This window comes from Terrapene carolina, unplaced genomic scaffold (genome assembly GCF_002925995.2).
Source record: "Terrapene carolina triunguis isolate 2854851 unplaced genomic scaffold, T_m_triunguis-2.0 Scaffold714, whole genome shotgun sequence".
NCBI lineage: Eukaryota > Metazoa > Chordata > Testudines > Emydidae > Terrapene > Terrapene triunguis.
This window is the reverse complement of record NW_020665065.1, coordinates 20,598,715-20,618,025: the sequence shown is the minus strand read 5'-3', so window position 1 is coordinate 20,618,025 and position 19,311 is coordinate 20,598,715. Positions and strand designations below refer to the sequence as shown.

The 19,311-nt window shown below is 51.0% G+C and overlaps 1 protein-coding gene across 2 annotated transcripts; it reads right to left on the bottom strand.

Annotated features, from left to right (window-relative positions):
• Positions 1-288: 288 nt before the first annotated feature.
• Positions 289-5,736, bottom strand: SVBP (small vasohibin binding protein). 2 transcript variants are annotated; one of them, XM_024215676.3, is made up of 3 exons: positions 5,677-5,736; positions 5,404-5,564; positions 289-744 (listed from the first exon to the last, which is right to left on the bottom strand). In XM_024215676.3, the coding sequence occupies exons 2-3, from the start codon at positions 5,518-5,520 to the stop codon at positions 658-660; spliced, it is 204 nt and encodes a 67-aa protein (XP_024071444.1). In that variant the 5' UTR covers positions 5,521-5,564; positions 5,677-5,736; the 3' UTR covers positions 289-657. The 2 variants fall into 2 exon arrangements, with proteins under 2 accessions (XP_024071444.1, XP_029769439.1); XM_029913579.1 differs by lacking the exon at positions 5,677-5,736 and having other exon boundaries at positions 5,404-5,631.
• Between the last annotated feature and the right edge of the window lie 13,575 nt (positions 5,737-19,311).

Here is a 19,311-nt window from a genome sequence, read left to right as displayed (position 1 = left end):
CAGACAAACAATAGCTGAGACGTGTCAAATCCTGTCAGTGGGTATTCTCTTCCCAACCCTCTCCCGATCTCAGAGCTGTGTGCTAATGGCATGCTCTCTGTGTGTCCATTTCTGCTCCCATGTTCTTAGCGCCCACCCAGTTACTGGTCTGTCTTGTATCCAGTAGCATTTAAAAGAAATGGGTGGTAGTCTCATTCTCCTGGCCAACAGCTCACAGCTCCAACCATGACATGCTGCTTTTAGAAGACACTTCCCTTATGTGTCAGGACCAGGTAAGGGCAACCACAATTTTTATTTTAAAAAATGTTTATTTGTCAAACCAAAGTAATAAATACCTTTAAGAAGGACAGTGTTAAAACAATGAAAAATGTGCCATCTTAACAAGGATGAACCAGAGGATTCTGCACTGCTGCTGGAAAGACTCCAGACAATGGGTCAGAGGCAGTTACAATGAAGGGCAGGTGGAGCAAGGTTCATGCCGTACAAGTGATCCTACCTCCTCTATATCTGCAAGTGTGCAGTTCTGTATGGTTTTTTTATTATTGCCCATGGTCAGCAGAAAGATGCCTGGGAACATTGAGCTCTGATCACCACTCATCCATGTTGTTTCCTGGTCTAAAATGCCACTGGCAATCCTGGGATGGCAGACAGAGGGTCTCATTCTCCAGAAGCCTGCATCTGCTTGCAGAAGGCATCGAACTGCTGCTGTTCAAGCTCCGTCATCACTCTGTTCAGGGCGTAGATCTGTGCAGAGAAAAGGGAGGTGTCTGAGAATAACACTTGCCACGTAGGGCCGTAGTTTTCGTGCTGGGAGACTGGGGTCCTAATCTGCTTCTAGGAATTGTCTCTCTAAAGCATTAAAGAAACTGTATCCATGCCAAAAGGCACCTCAACTTCTAACTACAAAGAGACCGTATCACTCTAAAAGTCACACTTGTCTCAAATGCTTTTACCTGCTACAAGTAACCCCCAAAGATTCCCATAGCTGAAAGGAGGAAAAATGATTTGCTGTTTTTTCAGCCTCCTTTCTGCACACTTGTCAGTACAGCAGTCTAGCCAGTTTGTCGGGGTACACAGCCAGTCCCACCTGTTCAGTCAGTCACTGTCCCGTTTGTGGGTCTCTCTGTATGGCAGAGGGGAAAGAAATACATGTGTTGAAATGTAAAGTGAGCCCCCCTGGCCTGGACGATTCGGGGCAGGGGTTGCCCCCAAAGCCACATTTAACTCATTTCTGAAGGTAGCAGCATCAGTGGAGCACACAGTAAGGAAGAGCAGATCCCAGAGCTGCTGTGGCCATTGACAAGTTTGCCCTCAGCTAGAAGTGGGATAGGGCTCCAAGGATGAGTGGGTTCTCTACAGATGAATGTTGAAGGCACTTTCAGGTTGACTGTAACTTCCCCTCTGCTGCCCTCCTGTGTTGATTTTCAAGGGAGCACATCTCATCAAGCTGCCACTGGGGTTTCTCCCAGATCACTTGAGTGCAATAGCTTTAACATCAGAGACCCACTGTTCAGATGCCCTCGCCAGAGCTCCTAATCAGATATCTGCTGCCAAAGCAGCACTTTGCCAGGAGAGAAGTAAGGGAAGTTGACTAGGGCTATGTGCTCTCTGCAACAAGCAGTATCTTTACACCCGGAGAGAGCTATGGAGGGAGTGGATGACAGGTGCAGCCAGAAACAGACAGGCATTGTAAAGGTCAATGTTTAGTTGCTGCCATTGATCACAGAAACATTTTGAGAGGAGCAAAAGATCAGGATAGAAAAAGTACAGAGATGGGAGCAAGAGCAAGCAGTGCTCCCAAGGGGTATGTCTACACTACAGCAGCACATCTATGGCGCTTCAGCTGTGCCATGGTAGCACCATGGCATAGCCACTTCCCACAATGACAAAAGTGGTTTTTCTGTCACTGTAGTAAAAGCACCTCTCTGAGCAGTAGCTAGGTCTACTGAAGAATTTTTCCATTGAGTCTACAGTGGGGATTAGGGCAACCTAACTACATCAAACTGGACATGAAAGTTTTCCACAGCCTTGAGCAACGTAGCTAGGTGGATCTAACTTTTAGGTGTAGACCAGGGTTACGAATGCCACATCACAGAATCACAGAATATTAGGGTTGGAAGAGACCTCAGGTGGTCATCTAGTCCAACCCCCTGCTCAAAGCAGGACCAACACCAACTAAACCATCCCAGCCAGGGCTTTGTCAAGCCGTGCCTTAAAAACCTCTAAGGATGGAGATTCCACCACCTCCCTAGGGAACCATTCCAGTGCTTCACCACCCTCCGAGTGAAATAGTGTTTCCTAATATCCAACCTAGACCTCCCCCACTGCAACTTGAGACCATTGCTTCTTGTTCTTTCATTTGCCACCACTGAGAACAGCCTAGCTCCATCCTCTTTGGAATGCCCCCCTTCAGGTAGTTGAAGGCTGCTATCAAATCCCCCCTCACTCTTCTCTTCTGCAGACTAAATAACCCCAGTTCCCTCAGCCTCTTCTCGTAAGTCATGTGCCGCAGCCCCCTAATCATTTTCGTTGCCCTCCACTGGACCCCCATTTTCCCTCCACGGGAATCATGTGAGTCATCAACATTTAGACACATGCTATGTGTGCAGCTTGGCAGTTCATTTGCCTACAGCATAAGAAGTAAAGTTCACTCGTGATAAACAACTTGTAAGAACAGAGCTGGAAAGTCCTTCTTACATCACCCTTTTCCTACAGTCCTAGGGGTGCAGTGTCATGCTCCCAGTCTCACTCCATTAGTTGGTGAAGGCAGCATGTAACCACGCATGGTGTAACTGTGCCCCCTATTGGTCCATGGGAATGGTATCAAGAACTTCAAAAGCAAACTCAGGAGCTGGAGGAGAGTGGCAAAGGCAAGAGGCATTTACAAGACAAGGAGGATTAAATGGGAAAGAAACAGCCCTCCAAGAACATGTTCAGATACAACATATGGCTCCCTGCCTACACCGCATTTATTCATGTTTTATGCCATTATCGAGAACAATAAGGAAACTAATTTAAACACAGTCAGGAAAGCAAGAGTTAAAGTTCTCATAGTCAAGGCCGCTGAGAGCAGGTTTGGGCCCCGGTGAAAAAAATTTTTTGGGCCCCCCAGCAAGGGTGGACCGGCTAAATGGGGCCGACGGGGGGGGGGGGAAGAGAAGCCGGGCCCCTTTCCGGACCCTGGTAATTTGTACCGGCTCCCCCTCCCTGCCCCCCCCTCTCGTCCACCCTGCTCATAGTAACTAGTTGACCTGCACTGCAAACACTGTACTGGCTAATAACCTAACTGAAATTTTAGACATGAGGCAAGGTATTATGAGAACTCTAACTTTTAGATTTCCCAATTGTTTTAAGTGTTCAACATTAATGGCACTTTACATTGTTTCTACAGTTTCTGTTTGTCAGTACAGAAAAGAGAAGCAAAGGACTATTCCTGAGCATGTTAGAATTTAAATGGTCCCAATTAGGTTTTGCTATTCATACTTCTCTGGCCCTGTCTGCACAAGGGACATGGCTACCATTTGCCAGCTGTTGCCAATACCAGTGTAAGCAATGCTGAAACTCTTCTGTAGATGCCTCTCCAGCTGCCAGTCTTCTCAATGCTATGCGAGTCAGACTTGCTCTAAAGAGGTTTACACACCACAGGTGTGTGGTCTACACACACAGCTGCACCTTAACTAGCAATGTCATTTTAAACTGATTAGTTAGACTAGTGCAAAACCCCCTGTGGGGTTAGTTACTCTTAAATCTGGATTACATCAATTTAGCTTGTGTCAGTGAATGTACATGGACATGCAAAGCAGATAGAACCACTTTAATTCTAGTCAAGTTCTTATACTGCCTTTATCAGCACAGTATCAAGCCCCTTCCGGATGTGCATTACGTGGTGTGACTAAGGGCATGCCTACACTTGCCATTTAAAGCGGAAAAAGTCCCTTTGCACAAAAACTGTGGGAGCATCTACACTTGCCATAACTTTTTGCAGTGAAACTCAGAAGTTTCACAGCAAAAAGAAAACCACCTCCACGAGAGGCATACAGCTCTTACCGGTGATGCTTCTGTGGTGATGTGCAAGTGAAGACACGTTCTTCCTGTTTACACAGCTTTTAGCCTCCTGAGGATATCCCACAGTGCCTAGGTGACCACTCTGGCCAGCAGCTCTGCTGCTCTGTTGCCAGGTAAACAGACATCCACCCCTCTCCCTGTAAAGCCCTGGGAACTTTGAAACTCCCCTTCCTGTTTTCTTGGTAAGTGCTCACATCATCTGACCAGGTGACAATGGCTGCTCCATGGAGCAAGCGATCCCTTGCTTGGAGCAATGCTGAGCTACTGGAGCTTATCAGTGTTTGGGGAGAGGAGGCTGTGCAGGGACCCAGGATGCCCCACGATCACCCCCCACTTCCCACAAGACCAATCCTCAAACTGGAGAGAGCTGCACTGTGGGATGGCTGCCTTAGAGCACTGCTCTCATCCACGGAAGTGCTGCTAATGTAAACACTCTCTGACTTTTCTTGCCTGAGGAATTGAGTACATAAACCAGCGATTTTCCTTCACCGGTTCCCTATCACCGGTGAAACTTACAGCGCAAACACTCTGCAAGTGTAGACATACCCTAAGAGCTGTAATGTGGGATTTTAAGCCAATGTAAGTATGTCCAGGCAGGGGTTGCCCCAGTTTACAAAGGAAGTTTAGTTAAACTAGTGTAATTTCTGTATGTAGACAAGTCCACAGTATTATGCTCACTGGTAACCCATCTACCCATAGGGCTCTCAGCATCACTAGCTGCAGTGGAGCTGAACTAGTGTTTAGTACTGGGTCTGCAATGGAGTGGAGGAAGGGGACACTTCACACTTTTGCGGCTGTAGTTATATGGCTGGCCACATTTTGCAGCAAGGGAAGATTAACAAGGCAACAGTACAGCTGAAAAAGCAAGAGACAAGGGCTGCAGTCACAGGAAAAGGTAGAAACATGGTTTACATTCTTGCAGTGTGTGTTTCATTGAGAAATTCACACCATCTCCCTCTCACTGACGAGCCCATTGGCAACCTATAAAGACAGGCAGAAAACTTTTGAGGTCACGAGAGGGCGCAGAGTTTTAGGGGATTGAGAATGCCTCTGAGAGCTGGTTTAGTCCCATTTTTTTATCGAGCCCATCGCTGTGGTGTCAGACTTTGGTTTCTCAATCTGCATTTCAGCCTCAGAGGGGATCAGGCGCCCCCGACAATCTGAAAGAGAAGGGGGGAGGGGGAATGGCGATGGCCAGGCAGATTGTCTGACCACTGGCTGCAGCACACACAGCCCCTTACAGCCAGGAAAGGTACAGCGCCGAGCCCCGTGCCCCAAGGGGCGTGGCCATGCCCCAGCCGAGCCGGGCCCAGCCTAGGGAGCCTCCCTCGCTCTCACCTCCGCTCTCTGTCTCTGCTTCAGCTCCTGCTGGGCTGATTTCTGCTTGGCCTTCTCCAGGCGGCTGATGGGCTCCTTGGGTTTGGGTTTCTCCTTCCGCCCACCGCCGGGCTCCATGGCGCCTTCCCCCCGGCCCGGCCGGCTCGGGGCCGGCACAAGGCCTACAAGTGAGACAGCAGCGTCACGCCCTGCCCCCTCCGCCGGCAGGCTCCGGCCCTGGCTCCCCCCGTTCAGGCCGGGCTGACCCAGGCCGGTACCTGCCGCGCCGCTTACTCGCGAGTGTAAAATGGCGGGGGAGGGGCCGGTCCCATCGAGGACTCGGCGCTCGATTGCTCGTACGTGACCTCGGACGGTAGGTATAAGGAGATGGGAAGCGCGCGCACAAAGATGAGCGAGTGCGCAGGCGCGAGTATACGCATGCGTAAACGTTGCGTGAAAATTGGATAATGCGCAGGCACAGCACGGGGGGAATCGAGTATAGCCTTGCGCATGCGCATGAAGTGAGACCGAGAGGCGCGCAGGGCGCCAACAGGTCCCAATAGGATCTCGTGGGGAACCGCCTAGCGCAGCGCCCCCTGGTGGGGGAAGGTCCTCTCGGAGCTGGGCCCGGGGTGGGCTCTGCGGGAAGCCCATTGGGGAATGGGGGTGCCTGGGGTGGGGGATTGGCATTGGGGTACCAGTTGGGTGGTGCCTGTGGGGGGCGGTGTCCGTGGGGGGGCCCAGATTAGGCGCAGGTCAGGGCACTGGAAGACATGCAAAGGGGGCGGAGGCCAAACCACCAAGATGGGCAGATTTGAGCTGCGCTGGGACCCCGTACCCCAGGTCACAGGCCACTCACTCAGATTTGGCTCAGCTGCTCCCCATCACGCCAGCTGTTCCACCCCCCAGATCCAGACAGGGGCCACGGGGGGCCCAGGCCCTGGCTCCCTCCACCCATTGCACCCCTGCCGAGTTCAGTTTCTCAAAGTGAGGGTCAATGCCCCTTCGGCCTCCCCATCTCTGACCCTATGGCACAGGTTTGTGGGGATGAGGGTGGGGTCTGGGTGCAGGTGCCAGAGGCATGGGCACTGGTGTCAGGCAGTATCAGGTTGCCAGTCTGTGGCAGCCTGGCTTGAGAGCCCTGTGCTGTCTGTGGCCTTGCTGCCCCGCTCAAGCTCAGATTTCCCCTGGCGGAGGGAGGAGGTTTAACCTTCCTGCATCATGCATGTCTAAGAAAGCATCTGTCTCATACTCCCTACCTCCACACCCGCATTCCTGCTGCCTTCCCCACATTAGCTGTGCTGGTGATCTCCACCCAAAACCCACCAGGTGTTCTGCAGACCTTCGGAGAGGCCCAGTCACCATGGGCCCTATGTAAACTGTTGCCCGTTGGTGGTGAGCCAGTATTCAGTGCCTTTCTGCGTTGTTTTCATTAGAAGGAAAAATCAGTGACACAAGTCAGATATATCTTTGGTGAATCCAGTTTATTTACAAAGAATCTCTGCAAAGACCTTTTTCCCTCAACTCAGTAGGAATAAACAACAGGAAGTAGTTTCTTGCTCACAGTTTCCAAGTCTGCCCTTTCCATCAGTCCTATGCCCAAGGAGCTCTGTCTCTGCTCCCTCTCAGGGCCACACATGTTCATCACTCACACGACTGATTCACTTGTTTTCTCTGCTTTAACACACGCATACAGCTTGCCAAACCATTTCCTAGGCTCTGTGTTTGCGGTGACTGAACCTCACAACCCACATGGTTTAGCTTCTGACCAGGCCTTGCCTTGCAGCCAGTGCCTTGGGCAGTCGCTTCTTTTGTTTCCAGCTATCACTATGTAAAGGGGCTTAATTTAGAATGAAAGCAGAGTGCTTGGCACACCCATTGGCTTTAACCAGACCTGCGATTGGCTATAGATCAAAGACCTGCTTGATGGCCACCATTAATGCCTTCCAGCATAACAAGACTATCTGGGAGCGAGACTTGGCTCAATTCAGCTCCTGAAGTTTTTGGCCCATAAGCCTTCACACACATGAGTCTTCTTATCACAACTGTCTTTATAGGCTGAACAGTGTGGTGCGCTACTGCTCTCTATGGTGAAGAGATTCCAGCACGTAAACACCTGGATGCTATAACAGAAACAAAACTACGCTGAGCTCAATGATTCCTGGTCTTCCCTTTCCCCTGGCTACTAGTGCCTTCTGTAAATGAAATCAAGTCTCCGAAGAGCTACCCGGAGGAGAAAATTGAGTGCCTAAATAAACATGACATCTTGTTACTAATTTTTAAATAAGAACAGCCATACTGGGTCAGACCAATGATCCATCTATCCCAATGTCCTGTCTGCCAACAGTGGCCAATGCCAGGTGCTTCAAAGGGAGTCAACAGAGCAGGGCAATTATCAAGTGATCCATCCTCTGTCTTTCAGACCCAGCTTCTGGCAATCAAAGGCTTAAGGATACCCAAAGCATGGGGTTGCATCCCTGCCCATCTTGGCTAATAGCCATTGATGGACTTATTCTCCATGAACTTCTCTAATTCTTTTTTGAACCCACTTATACTTTTGGCCTTCACAACTGATCATGGCTTGGCCTCCCAAGACAGAAAGCACAAAGCTGGTCATGTGTAGAAAAGCCACTGCCCTGCATTAATTCTCTTCCCTCCCAATCTCTTCCTTCCCCCGCCTTTCAAGTTGGGAGGTCTTGTTTGTTTTTCAAACTCCAATACGTTGCCCTTCTCATCTGAAGATCTCAAAGCACTATCAAGCAACTAGCTCTGCCTCAGTGCCTTTGAAAGGGGTACGTGTTGCCGGGGAAACTGATTCATAGCTTTAGGCCCACATTTTCAGATGGGGCCATTGCTTTGGTGGACCCAACCTGAGTCACTCTGTTTTTGATTTTTCAGAGATGGTTCCATTGATTCCGGCTGGAGCTGCTGGTATTCAGCACTAAATCAAACCATTTATGTCTCAAGTTAGGCACTAAATATCACTCGCCTCTTATGAAGGTGCCCAAGGTTGTGACTAGTTAATGGCAGAGCTGGACCTAAAAATCCTGGCACCCACTCTCCTGCTCTAAGCACTAGACCAAGCTGCCTCCCTGGTTTGCAGTTTGAGGGTGGGATTTTATTTGTAATTAAGATGTGTTTTTCCTGTTGGACCAGAGGTGGGCAAACTTTTTGGCTCAAGGGCCACATCGGGGTTGTGAAATGGTATGGAGGGCCATGTAGGGAAGGCTGTGCCTCCCCAAACAGCCTGCCCACCGCCCCCTATCCACCCCATCCCACTTCCCGCCCCCTGACTGCCCCCCTCAGAACCTCTGACCCATCCAACCCCCCGTGCTCCTTGTCCCCTGACCGCCCCCTCCCGGGATCACTGCCCCTATCCGCCCCCCGGAACCCCACCCCCTATCCAACCCCCCCGCTCCCTGTCCCCTGACTGCCCCCTCCTGGGACCCCCTGCCCCTAACCGCCCCGTGGAACCCCCTGCCCTATCCAACCCCCCTCCCTGTCCCCTGACCGCCCCCTCCCGGGACCCCCTGCCCCTAACTGCCTCCCTGGGATCCTACCCCCTATCCAACCCCCCCCCCAGCCCCTTTCGGAATGTGGCCCTGCGAACATGGACGGAGGACTCAGGAGGAGCAGGGGCAGCCGCGCAGCTGGAGAGAAGCGGCGGTTTCCCCTTCAAAGCGCCGCTTCTCTCTGGCCGGCTGTGCGGCCGCCCGAAACTCCTCCTGAATCCCCCGGCCGCGTTCCCCACACTCCCGCCACCCGCACCACCCGCCTGCTCCCCTGCTCCCGCAGTGCAGCCCTTCCCCCCCCCGCGGGGGGTGTGCCGGTGCTGATCTGCCTGAGTGCCCGGCCCTGGGGCTCCCTGTTGTTGGGGGCCCCGTGCCAGGGCACCCTGTGTTCACTGGTAAATCTGCCCCTGAGCCGCACCGCCCAGCCGGAGCCAGCCACGCCGCCGCGCTGCCAGCATGGCAAGCTGAGGCTGCGGTGGAGGGGGCCGGCCGGGAGCTCAGGGGCTGGGCCGTAGTTTGCCCACCTCTGTGTTGGACAGTGACCCAGATGCTTTGGCATAGGGGAGGGATATAAATTTTTATTCTTAGTGTGTTCTGTCAACTTCCTGGTTAATGCCAAGATCACTTTCTTGTTTGCTAGGGTTGCCAACCCTCCCAGTTTGGCCAGGAGTCTCTGGGAATTGGGCTTGATCTCCTGGAGGCTACTGAAACCAATCTGGGAGATTTTAGGTCGCTAAAAATCCGGCGGCCCAGCAGGACTAAGGCAGGCTTCCTACCTGCCCCGGCTCCATGCTGCTCCCGGAAGTGGCGATATGTCCGGCAGCAGCTCCTAGAAGGAGGCGCAACCAGGGAGTCTCTGTGCGCTGCTCCCACCCCGAGCGCCAACCATAGGCGCCAACTTCTCCTTTCACATTTTAAAAATAATAAACATGGAAATATAAACTTTGCTGCAGTCACCTTCTCTCTACTTCTCTGCCGGGCTCTTTCACAGGGGCGTACTGTTGTTGTCCGTGTTGTGCTTTAAACAAGGATCAGAGAGACAGAGTTCCAAGGGGACTTCCCCAGGTGACACCCCAGCAATGCGTTGGTAGTCACTGAAGACCAGCCTCTCAGTGGCAGTAAGTGGCTCTGCCCCATTTGCATGGGGCATGTGAGAGTCCAGCTGGTTGATCAGCTGTGAAAACGTAGGCCTCTTAGAAGCTTTCCACTGCCAGCAACTCCTCATGATACAATACCTGTCGTTAGTAACAGATACAAGTTATGTTTATGCACAAGCTTTGCTTGAAGTCAAGAGAACAAACCAAGAAAGAAGCAAAGTCCCATGGCATATGTCTCTGCACTGAACTCAACACGTAGTGATAATAGCTTAGCTCTCGCATACTTAAATTGGCTGCTAGTCTCTGTAGCCAGTAGAGACCTTGGAGATTTAAAGGTACAAGTTAAATTCCACATGGTGGGTGACTGAGCTGTGTTCAGCTGGATTCAGGGCACTTGGCAGGTCATGTTGCCTTTTGGATTCAGTTTGGTTCAGGAAAGTAGTTAGTAGCTAGGAGGCCTTTGGGCAATGGTGCCCTAAACTGTATTGATGATTATTTTCAGGGATGGTGGTTTAAAGAGGCTGGAGAACAGTGCATCCGATCCCAGTGATCCCTCCCCTCGCTTGCAGGTAGGGCACCTTCTCATCACTGGCAAGTGGGGGATTTTGTTCTGTTGAGTGCCAACAGCTCTTGAGAGCACTGATGGCTCTCACTTGGTCTGGGAGAAGGCGAGGGAGAGACGGTGGTGAGAGCGAGTGAAGGAGCAACCTTCTGACTTACCAGACCCCCACAAGCCACAGCTGGCATTGAAAGCTGCCTTCCCCTTCCCCCTCCCCAGGTTAGATCTCTGCCAGTACACAGCATGGGGCTGGGCTTCTCAATCAATGGCTGTGCCTGGGGGTAACTCTTCTGCCTTGTGTGTCAGCCTCTGGCAAATAGGTCTGGTCAATTGTCCAGGCCCCACCATCCAGAAGACTGGCAATGAGATGCCAAGTGTCTCTCATAAGCTGCAGGTGGCCAGTTCAAACCCTGCTGAGGTGGGAAGTTGCGCCCCTGCATGAAATGGGTTGAGTCTCAGTTCCCAGTGGGCATGTGCCCCCATCCCAGAAACCACCACAAGGATGGGGCCCACGTCTGCAGTGTCAGTGCAGAAGGAGCCATAGAGAGCGAGTCCCGTTCTCACACTTGGGAGTGGTCCCTCCAGCTGAGGGCAGCCTGGGAAACGCTCGTACTGCTTCTGCCTCAGGGATTGATTCAGGGCTTCAGCTTCAAAATAATGAGCAAGGGGAAAACGGAGGCATGCAACACAATGCAACACCTTGCTCCGGAGCTGATAAAAGAGCTTGGAGAGAGCGGGAAGGGCCATGCTAACAGAATGTCCATTAAAAACAATCAAGCCATGGCACTGCTTCGGGTTAGGGGCCAACGGTTTCAAGCATCGCTGGAGCAATCACATATGGTAGCATAGCCCCAGCTTAGCCCCATGTAGTGAAAAGGGTTGTTGCCATGAAACCTGCATGTTGTGAAATATACCAAGCTCAGGCTGACCTGAGAGTAGTGTAAAGAGGTAAAGACGAGTAGTGGGAGGACACACATAGGAACAGTCTCACTGGGTCAGACCAACGGTCCATCTAGCCCAGCATCCTGTCTTCTGACAGTGGCCAGTGCCAGATGCTTCAGAGGAAATGATCAGAACAGGGCAATTTTGAGCGATCCATCCCCTGTCATCCAGTCATAGCTGTGGGCATCTGGAGGTTTAGGGACCCCTAGAGCATGGGGTTGTGTCCCTGACCATCTTGGCTACTAGCCATTAATGGACCTGTCCTCCAGGAACTTATCTAGCTCTTTTTTGAATTCAGTTATGCTTTTGGCCTTCACAGTGTCCCCTGGCAATGAGTTCCACAGGTTGACTGTGCACTGTGGGAAGAATTTTTTGTTTGTTTTAAATCTGCTGACTATTAATTTTTTGGATGACCCCTAGTTCTTCTGTTATGTGACGGGATAAATAACACTTCCTTTTCACTTTCTTCACACCATTCATGATTTTATAGCCCTCTATCTTATCCCCCCTTAGTCATCTCTTTTCTAAGATGAACAGTCCCAGTGTTTTTAATCTCTCCTCATATGGAAGCTGTTCCATTCCCCTAATCATTTTTGTAGCCCTTCTCTGTACCTTTTCCAATTCTAATATATATATTTTTTAAGATGACACAACCAGAACTGCACGCAGTATTCAAGGTGTGGGAGTACCATGTATTTATGTAGTGGCATTATACTTTCTGTTTTATTATTTATTCCTTTCCTAATGGTTGCTAACATTCTGTTCTCTTTTTTGACGCTGCTGCACATTGAGCAGATGTTTTTAAAGAACTATCCAGGATGACCTCATGATCTCTTTCTTGGTGATAACTAATTTAGATCCTATCATTTTGTATGTATAGTTGAAATTGTTTTTCCCAGTGCTTTATTAATGTAATTTGTGTTGCTCTTGCACCTTCCACCCACAGATCTCCAGGGACTTTAGGCATCAGGGAGCTTACGGCTCACAGCCCCCACTGGGGTGGGTCAGCCTTATGATGTCCATTTTACACAGGAGGCACAGAGAGGGGAAGGGACAGAAATCACAGCTGCAAACCCAGCCAGGCAGCCCTGGGCTCTAAGCACAAGGCTATCCTTCCACTATCCAGTCAGGTCCCTCCCCTAGTGCTTTTACAGATGGACTCTGTCCCATTGGAATCAATCAGTGTGTTACCATGGAGAGACCCTGGGTCTTTACTGAGCAGGGCAGGTTCCGAGTGGCTAGTAAAGGAGCTGAATGGTCAGCCCAGAGCACAGTTATAGCTAAGGCCTCACGCTTAGAAGGTGCTGGGGTTGGATTATTCTGTGGGGGTTACAAGTCACTTACAGATTGTTACCACACTGCTGTGGCTTCTGCATGCGGTGCTGTCGCTGTAGCCAGGGTAACACTTCAGAGGGCAGCAGGGTCGGGTAAGGGGGAGCACCTGGGGAAGGAGAATAAGGAGCCATCAGCAGATTAGACCCCGAGTTTGCCAAGGAATTAAAGGGACCATGTCGCTAGCTGGCCCGAGGACCAAAGGGAAGGGAATGTGCCCCCCTGTCCTGGGTTACGATGGGCTGGCTTGGACAGGTTAGAGGAGCCCTACTTGGCCCCCTGGTGACAACAGCTCCTAGGGGATGCAGCAGGCAGCCAGGGATTAGCTGCTATAGGAACACCCTGGCTATCTTCTCCTGCTTTGGCTTGTCTCCGGTGCCTGTTGCCCTGGAGGCCGCTGCGGGAAGCGGACTGCAGACACTAGGGGTATTTCACCTTTTGGATGCCTTGTGGCCCCTTTGGTCTCAGTCTTTCCTGCTTGGCTAAGCTGCAACTAAAGGTTGGGGAGAAGGGGGCTTCTAGAGGTGTGTGAAGGGAGCAAACAGGCTGGTGGGTGGTTCCAGGGTGTATAACTAAGAGGGAGAGGATGAAAATGGAAGAATTGAAGCTGTCAGGAAAGCCCCTGGCCTCCAGATGTGCTGGGCTGCAGCACAGACTCCTAGGGAGAGTGGGGGGAAGCCCCATGACTGGGGCTGCTGGCACCTAGAGATCTAGCAAGTACACAGGCAGCCAGACCTGCCCCTGCGGTGGGGCTGGGGGATAGGCTAGGCAGAAATGGGAATGGTCTAACATGCAGCTCCGCTCAAAAGCTGTTTGGGAGAGGATGGCCCTGGGGTTGTGAGGCTGATGGCGCTGAGTAACGCACTGTCCAGCTGCTGCTGAGCCTCCAGCTGACCGGCTCCATGCTGAACTGGAGGGATAAAGGAGGCAGGTCACACACCTGCTCTGTGCTCTCCTCCCGCTTGGAGGAGGGCAGGGGCTAGCCATTGGTGAAGGGCCTGAAGCCCGTCACACCCATTAACTAGCCCAGGCCCTACTGCTCCTGGGTCCCCAGAAAACCTCAGGTGTGCTCAGGCTACCTCCACCTGTGTGCGGGGAGGCACAGAGCACAAGGCGTTACAAACTCTCCCTCTGCAGCGCGGGGGCTGGAGGCTCAGGGTGCCTTTTCACTGTGGCTGTGACAAAGGACAAGTCAGAAATCTCCTGCCTCACACACTGGTGTGTCATCAGCCTCCCCACTACCCATTCGGAGCAGGGACCAGTCACTTTTACATGCTTCCTGCAGTGGTGTGTTTACCTCACTCCCCTCTAAGCTGTTGGCCCTTGCTGACATTTCAAGAGGGAGCAGAGGCGCAGACAGTTTAGTGAAGTCAGAGGCAGAGCCAGGGAGAAACTCCTCCTAGTGATGTGCTCTAACCCCTAGGCCACACTCCCCACTGCCTGAATGCTGCCGGTTTGATTGCATCATCACATTCGCAAAGGTTACAAACCAATATTTTTTCAGGAGGGCAGTGCTGTCTACTGGTTAGGGCACAGGGCGGGGAGATGCAGGGTCTGGGTACTGTTCCAAGTCACTTCACACCTGTCTCTTGGTTTTCCCACCTCTAAATTAGGAATGACACTTCCCTTTGCAAGGTGCTTTGGGATCCTCTGAAGGGGCTAGAGAAGTGCTAAACATGTTCTCAAGCAATTTCTTAGGGAATCAGTTTTGGCATTTGGGGCATGACGGTTTGATTTGTACACAAGTCACTCAAAATTTAGGGGACTGGATGCAGGCCACCTTCCCAGAGCTGGGCTGCTTCTCTTCCAGATGGCCGGTGCAGTGGAGAGGAAATGTGGACATGCCACTGGTGTGATGGGATCTCTCCTTGAACAGTTATTGATCAATTCAGTTACAAGAAGAAAGACGAGGGAAATGAGAGCAGTTACCGAGTGTGATCATTTCATACAGCAGAATCCCAAACGACCATCTGGGGAGAAAACACGAGTGAGACAAAGTCAGAACAGCTCCTCTCATGCATTTAAAAACCTGAGTTTCTTCCAACAGCCTCCTCCTTTCCACACCTTGTATCTATGGCTCCTTAACCGCACCTGTGCTCTTGCGCATCCCTCCGTCCCGGCAGGATTCATGTGGCTGCCACCTAGATGGATGGCACTGGCCCTTGAAAGAGGCCTACCCCTGAGAAGGAACCCAGGTGTCCTGCGTCACGGGCTCTGTTATTTTGCCTAACTAAGATGGTTGAGTGGCCTGACCCTGTTGCATCACTGAGTGCAGTCACGAGAGATGCATGAAGATTGTGGGGTGGAAATAGTGACTGTTCTGCAAACACCAGTTTCTGTCTGAGGTTCAAGTGCTGGGATATCGTCGGCCGAGAGTGGCTACACTAGAGAACTTACAGCAGTGCAGCTGCATCGGTCCAGCTGTGCCGCTGTAAGCTCTCTAGGATAGCCCTAGCCCCAGAAGACCTGAGTTTTCATCCCCAGCCCTGCCACTGGCTTGCTGGGTGACCTGGGGCCAGTCACTTCCCCTCTCTGTTTCTCTGCTTGCCCTTTGTCTTCTACATTTAGACTCAGATTTCAGGGCAGTGACTGTCTCTTTTCATATGTTTATGCAGCACCCAGCACAGTGGGGCCCTGAGCTCAGCTGCCACTGTAACACAAATGACTGGTTCCAAAGCTCCAGCATCCACACAGGATATTCTGGCCTTTTGCTGGTTGCTGCTTTTTGTCCAATATTTCTGAATAGCGAACAGATTAGCTGACAATCCATGGGTTCCTGGCAGTGCCAGGCTGCATTCAGCAAATACTATTCCCCCAGCTCTGGAGAGTTCTCTGCCTCCCAGTGAGGAGTCCACAAGACCTTGCTGTGCGGGGCTGGGAATCAACCTTGATTCTGACCCACGTGTGGCTGGCTCCAAACTCTGTGTTCTCAAGCACAGTGAATGCATTCTGCATTGGGTGTTGCGCCAGGCATTCTCAAAGGCTACAGATCAAGTTATATGCTATTAGGCTGCCTGATGTGCCAGTCCACCAGGTATTGGACCTCTGGTCCATTGACACCCCATTAAAGCCCCTTAGCTTTGCTCACCCTCTCTCCAGTGAAGCCTCCTGACCTAGACAGCCCACCCCAGAGCCTGGCCAATCAAGTTTTACTGCTTCAGTTGGTTACAGGGATGGTGATGAGTTCAAGCCTTTTTACAGCACTCGGTAAGAATGGGCTATGCTGTGACCAGCCACACACAAATATATCAACCTCCCATGGGTTTCTTGGTCACCCTGCTTCCCCTAGCCCTGGAACGTCCCCTTATTTTAGATAATGCAATAACTCTTATTCAGACTGGAAATAAAGTGTAGCATTTTAACAGTGAGGGTAATCAACCACTGGAACAGTTCATCAAGGGTCGGGGTAGATTCTGCATCACTGTCCATTTTTAACTCAAGATTGGATGTGTTTCTAGAAGATCTGCTCTGGGAATTATTTGGGGGCAGGTCTCTCACCGGTGCTGTACAGGAGGTTGGATTAGATGATCGCAATGGCCCCTTCTGGCCTTGGAATCTATGCATCGTAAGTTGGATTCCATTTTCTTGGCAGTTCCTTGTCCCTTCATTTTAATCCCCTCTTCTCTGACAAGGCTTTCTTCTCTACAGCACTTTATTCAATAACCTTCAGCCTCCCAGGAGGAGAGGTAGGGACAGTTATATTGGCACAGGCTTTGTCTGCGTGACCCCTTTGAGGGAAGTCTCCCTGCCCTGTCGCACCCTCGCTGCTAGCAATGGAGCTGGCATAGGCAGAGGCTCGACGTTGTACCACCAGGTGCCTAACCCTGCTCAGAGCAAGTCTAAGCAGTGCAGTCACACAAATGCTGGTGTCTTCTCTGCATTTACTCCCTGTGAAGCTGCAATGAAGGGAGATGGCCCCAAAGCCTGGTGCAGACACAGTCACAGTGCCATGGCTAGAGTGCAGGAAAGCTAGCAAGCAGGTCTGTTTACACTACCCCACCTCCCCACTGTCTCCAGGATCGCTCAGCAAGTCCTCCAGAGGAGCCTAGCTGCATCTAACTTCAGTCTCCTCTGTGCTAAAGATTTCCTGATCAAACCTCTCCGCTCGTTCCACAGCAGTCAAGACACTTTAGGTCACAATTATTTGAAATCCTCACTCAGTCCATATCCAGTGACTCAGTGCACTAGAATGGCTTTTGAGCAAGGCAAGCACTAAGCTCAGTTGAACTTCGCCAGTAAACTACCCACCAAAGGCAACAGGCTTGAGCTAGTGAAATATGGCTGATAAAACTCCATCACCACAAATCCTTTACTCAGTGCTGGCTTATCTCTCATAGCACTGCACTTCATTAGTGACAAAACCCTCAAAGTGATTACTTTCCAGTGCACCTTTATTTGATCAAAACCACTTGGTATGTTTAGTCTGGAGAAAAGAAGACTGGGGGAGGGGGCAAGCAACTGATAACAGCCTTCAAATATGGTAAGGGCTGTTTATAAAGAGGACAGTGATCTGTTGTTCTCCATGTCCACTGAAGGCAGGACAGGAAGCAATGGGCTTAATCTGCAACAAGGGGGACTTAGGTCAGATATTAGGGAAAACTTTTACTATAAGGACGGGTAAGCTCTGGAACAGGCTTCCAAGGGAGGCTGTGGAAGCCCCATCATTGGAGCTTTTTAAGAACACGTTGGACAAACACATGTCAAGGATGGTCTAGGTCAGGGGTCGGCAACCTTTCAGAAGCGCTGTGCCGAGTCTTCATTTATTCACTCTAATTTAAGGTCACGTGCCAGTGATACATTTTAACGTTTTTAGAAGGTCTCTTTCTATAAGTCTATAATATATAACTAAACTATTGTTGTATGTAAAGTAAATAAGGATTTTAAAATGTTTAAGAAGCTTCATTTAAAATTAAATTAAAATGCAGAGCCCCCCGGACCGGTGCCCAGGACCTGGGCAGTGAGAGTGCCACTGAAAATCAGCTCGCTTGCCGCCTTCGGCATGCGTGCCATGGGTTGCCTACCCCTGGTCTAGGTTTACTTGGTTCTGCCTCAGTGCAGAGGGGTGGACTTGACCCCTGGAGGCAGGGCCGGCTCTGGCTTTTTTGCCGCCCTAGGCAAAAAAGCCCCCCGCCGCCCCGCCCCCCCCCCCCGCCAGTGCGGCAGGGGAGGGCCCCGAGCCCCGCCGTGGGCCCGCAATCCCCGACCGGCCGGAGCGCCGGGGGGAGGGCGGTGAGCCCAGCCGGGGCCGCGCCGCCCCCCTCCAGGCGCCGCCCCAAGCACATGCTTGGTGGGCTGGTGCCTGGAGCCGGCCCTGCCTGGAGGTCCCTTCCAGCCCCACATTTGTAAGATTCTAAGGTTCTGTCCATGACTCCTTTCACATAAGAGATCCATTTGCATTAGCAAAAGGCAGCCTTCTCGTGACAGACAGTAAACTAACCTAATGCAAACTAGAGACGCTAAGGCAGTAACAAGAGAGTATCTGCCATTGCCAGAAGGTTTAGCAGGTTCTAAAGGACCACATGATTTTTACCAGGGTAGATTTCTGGGCAGACAGTGCTAAACATTCCTTGGGGACAGTCATTTGAATTGGTTTGAAAATTCTCTTTGCCCGGGTTCATGCTCCCTTTGTATTAGCTCTCCAGGGTTAGTCTAGAGGATGTGTCTTTCTGGCAAGGACGGAATTTAAAGCAAATATTGCAGAACATTTTCATAGAGTCATGCATAGATTTTGTTAAGCCAAAAGGGACCATTTGGTCATCCAGTCTGACTTACTGTCCAATAGGCCAGAGATGACAGTTAACCCTGTATTGAGCTCAATAACTCGTGTTTTACTAAAGCAGATCTTATAGAAAGGCATCCAGTCATGATCTGAAGACACCAAGAGATGGAAAATCCACCACTTCCTTGGGTCATTGGTTCCAATGGTCAATCACTGTTAAACATTTGTGCCTTCGTTCTAATTTGAATTTGTCTGGCTTTAACTTCCAGCCATTGATTCTTGTTCTGCTTGTGCTTGCTAGATCGAAGTGCCCTTTAGTACCAATCCCTGGTATTTCTCCGCAAGAAGGTACTTATATCCTGTAATTAAATCACCCCTTGACCTTTCTGAGAAGCTAAACAGATTGAGCTCCTTAAGTCTCTCACTGTAAGGAATTTTCTCCATCCCTGGAATCGTTTGTGTGGCCCTTCTCTGCGCCCTCTCCAATTTTACCAATATCCTTTTTAAATTGTGGACTCCAGAACTGGGCACAGTATTCCATCAGTCTCACCAATGCCATACAGAGAGGTAAAATCACTTCCCTATTCTTACTCCCTACCAAGATCCCATTAGCCTGTTTTGCCCCAATGTTGCACCAGGAGCTTATGTTCAGTTGTTTGTCCACTCTGCCCCCTAAATCCTTTCGGAGTCCCTGCTTTCCAGGATACAGTCCCCCATTCTGTTGGTCTGGCCTGCATCCCTTGGTCCTAGATGTATAACTCTGCATTT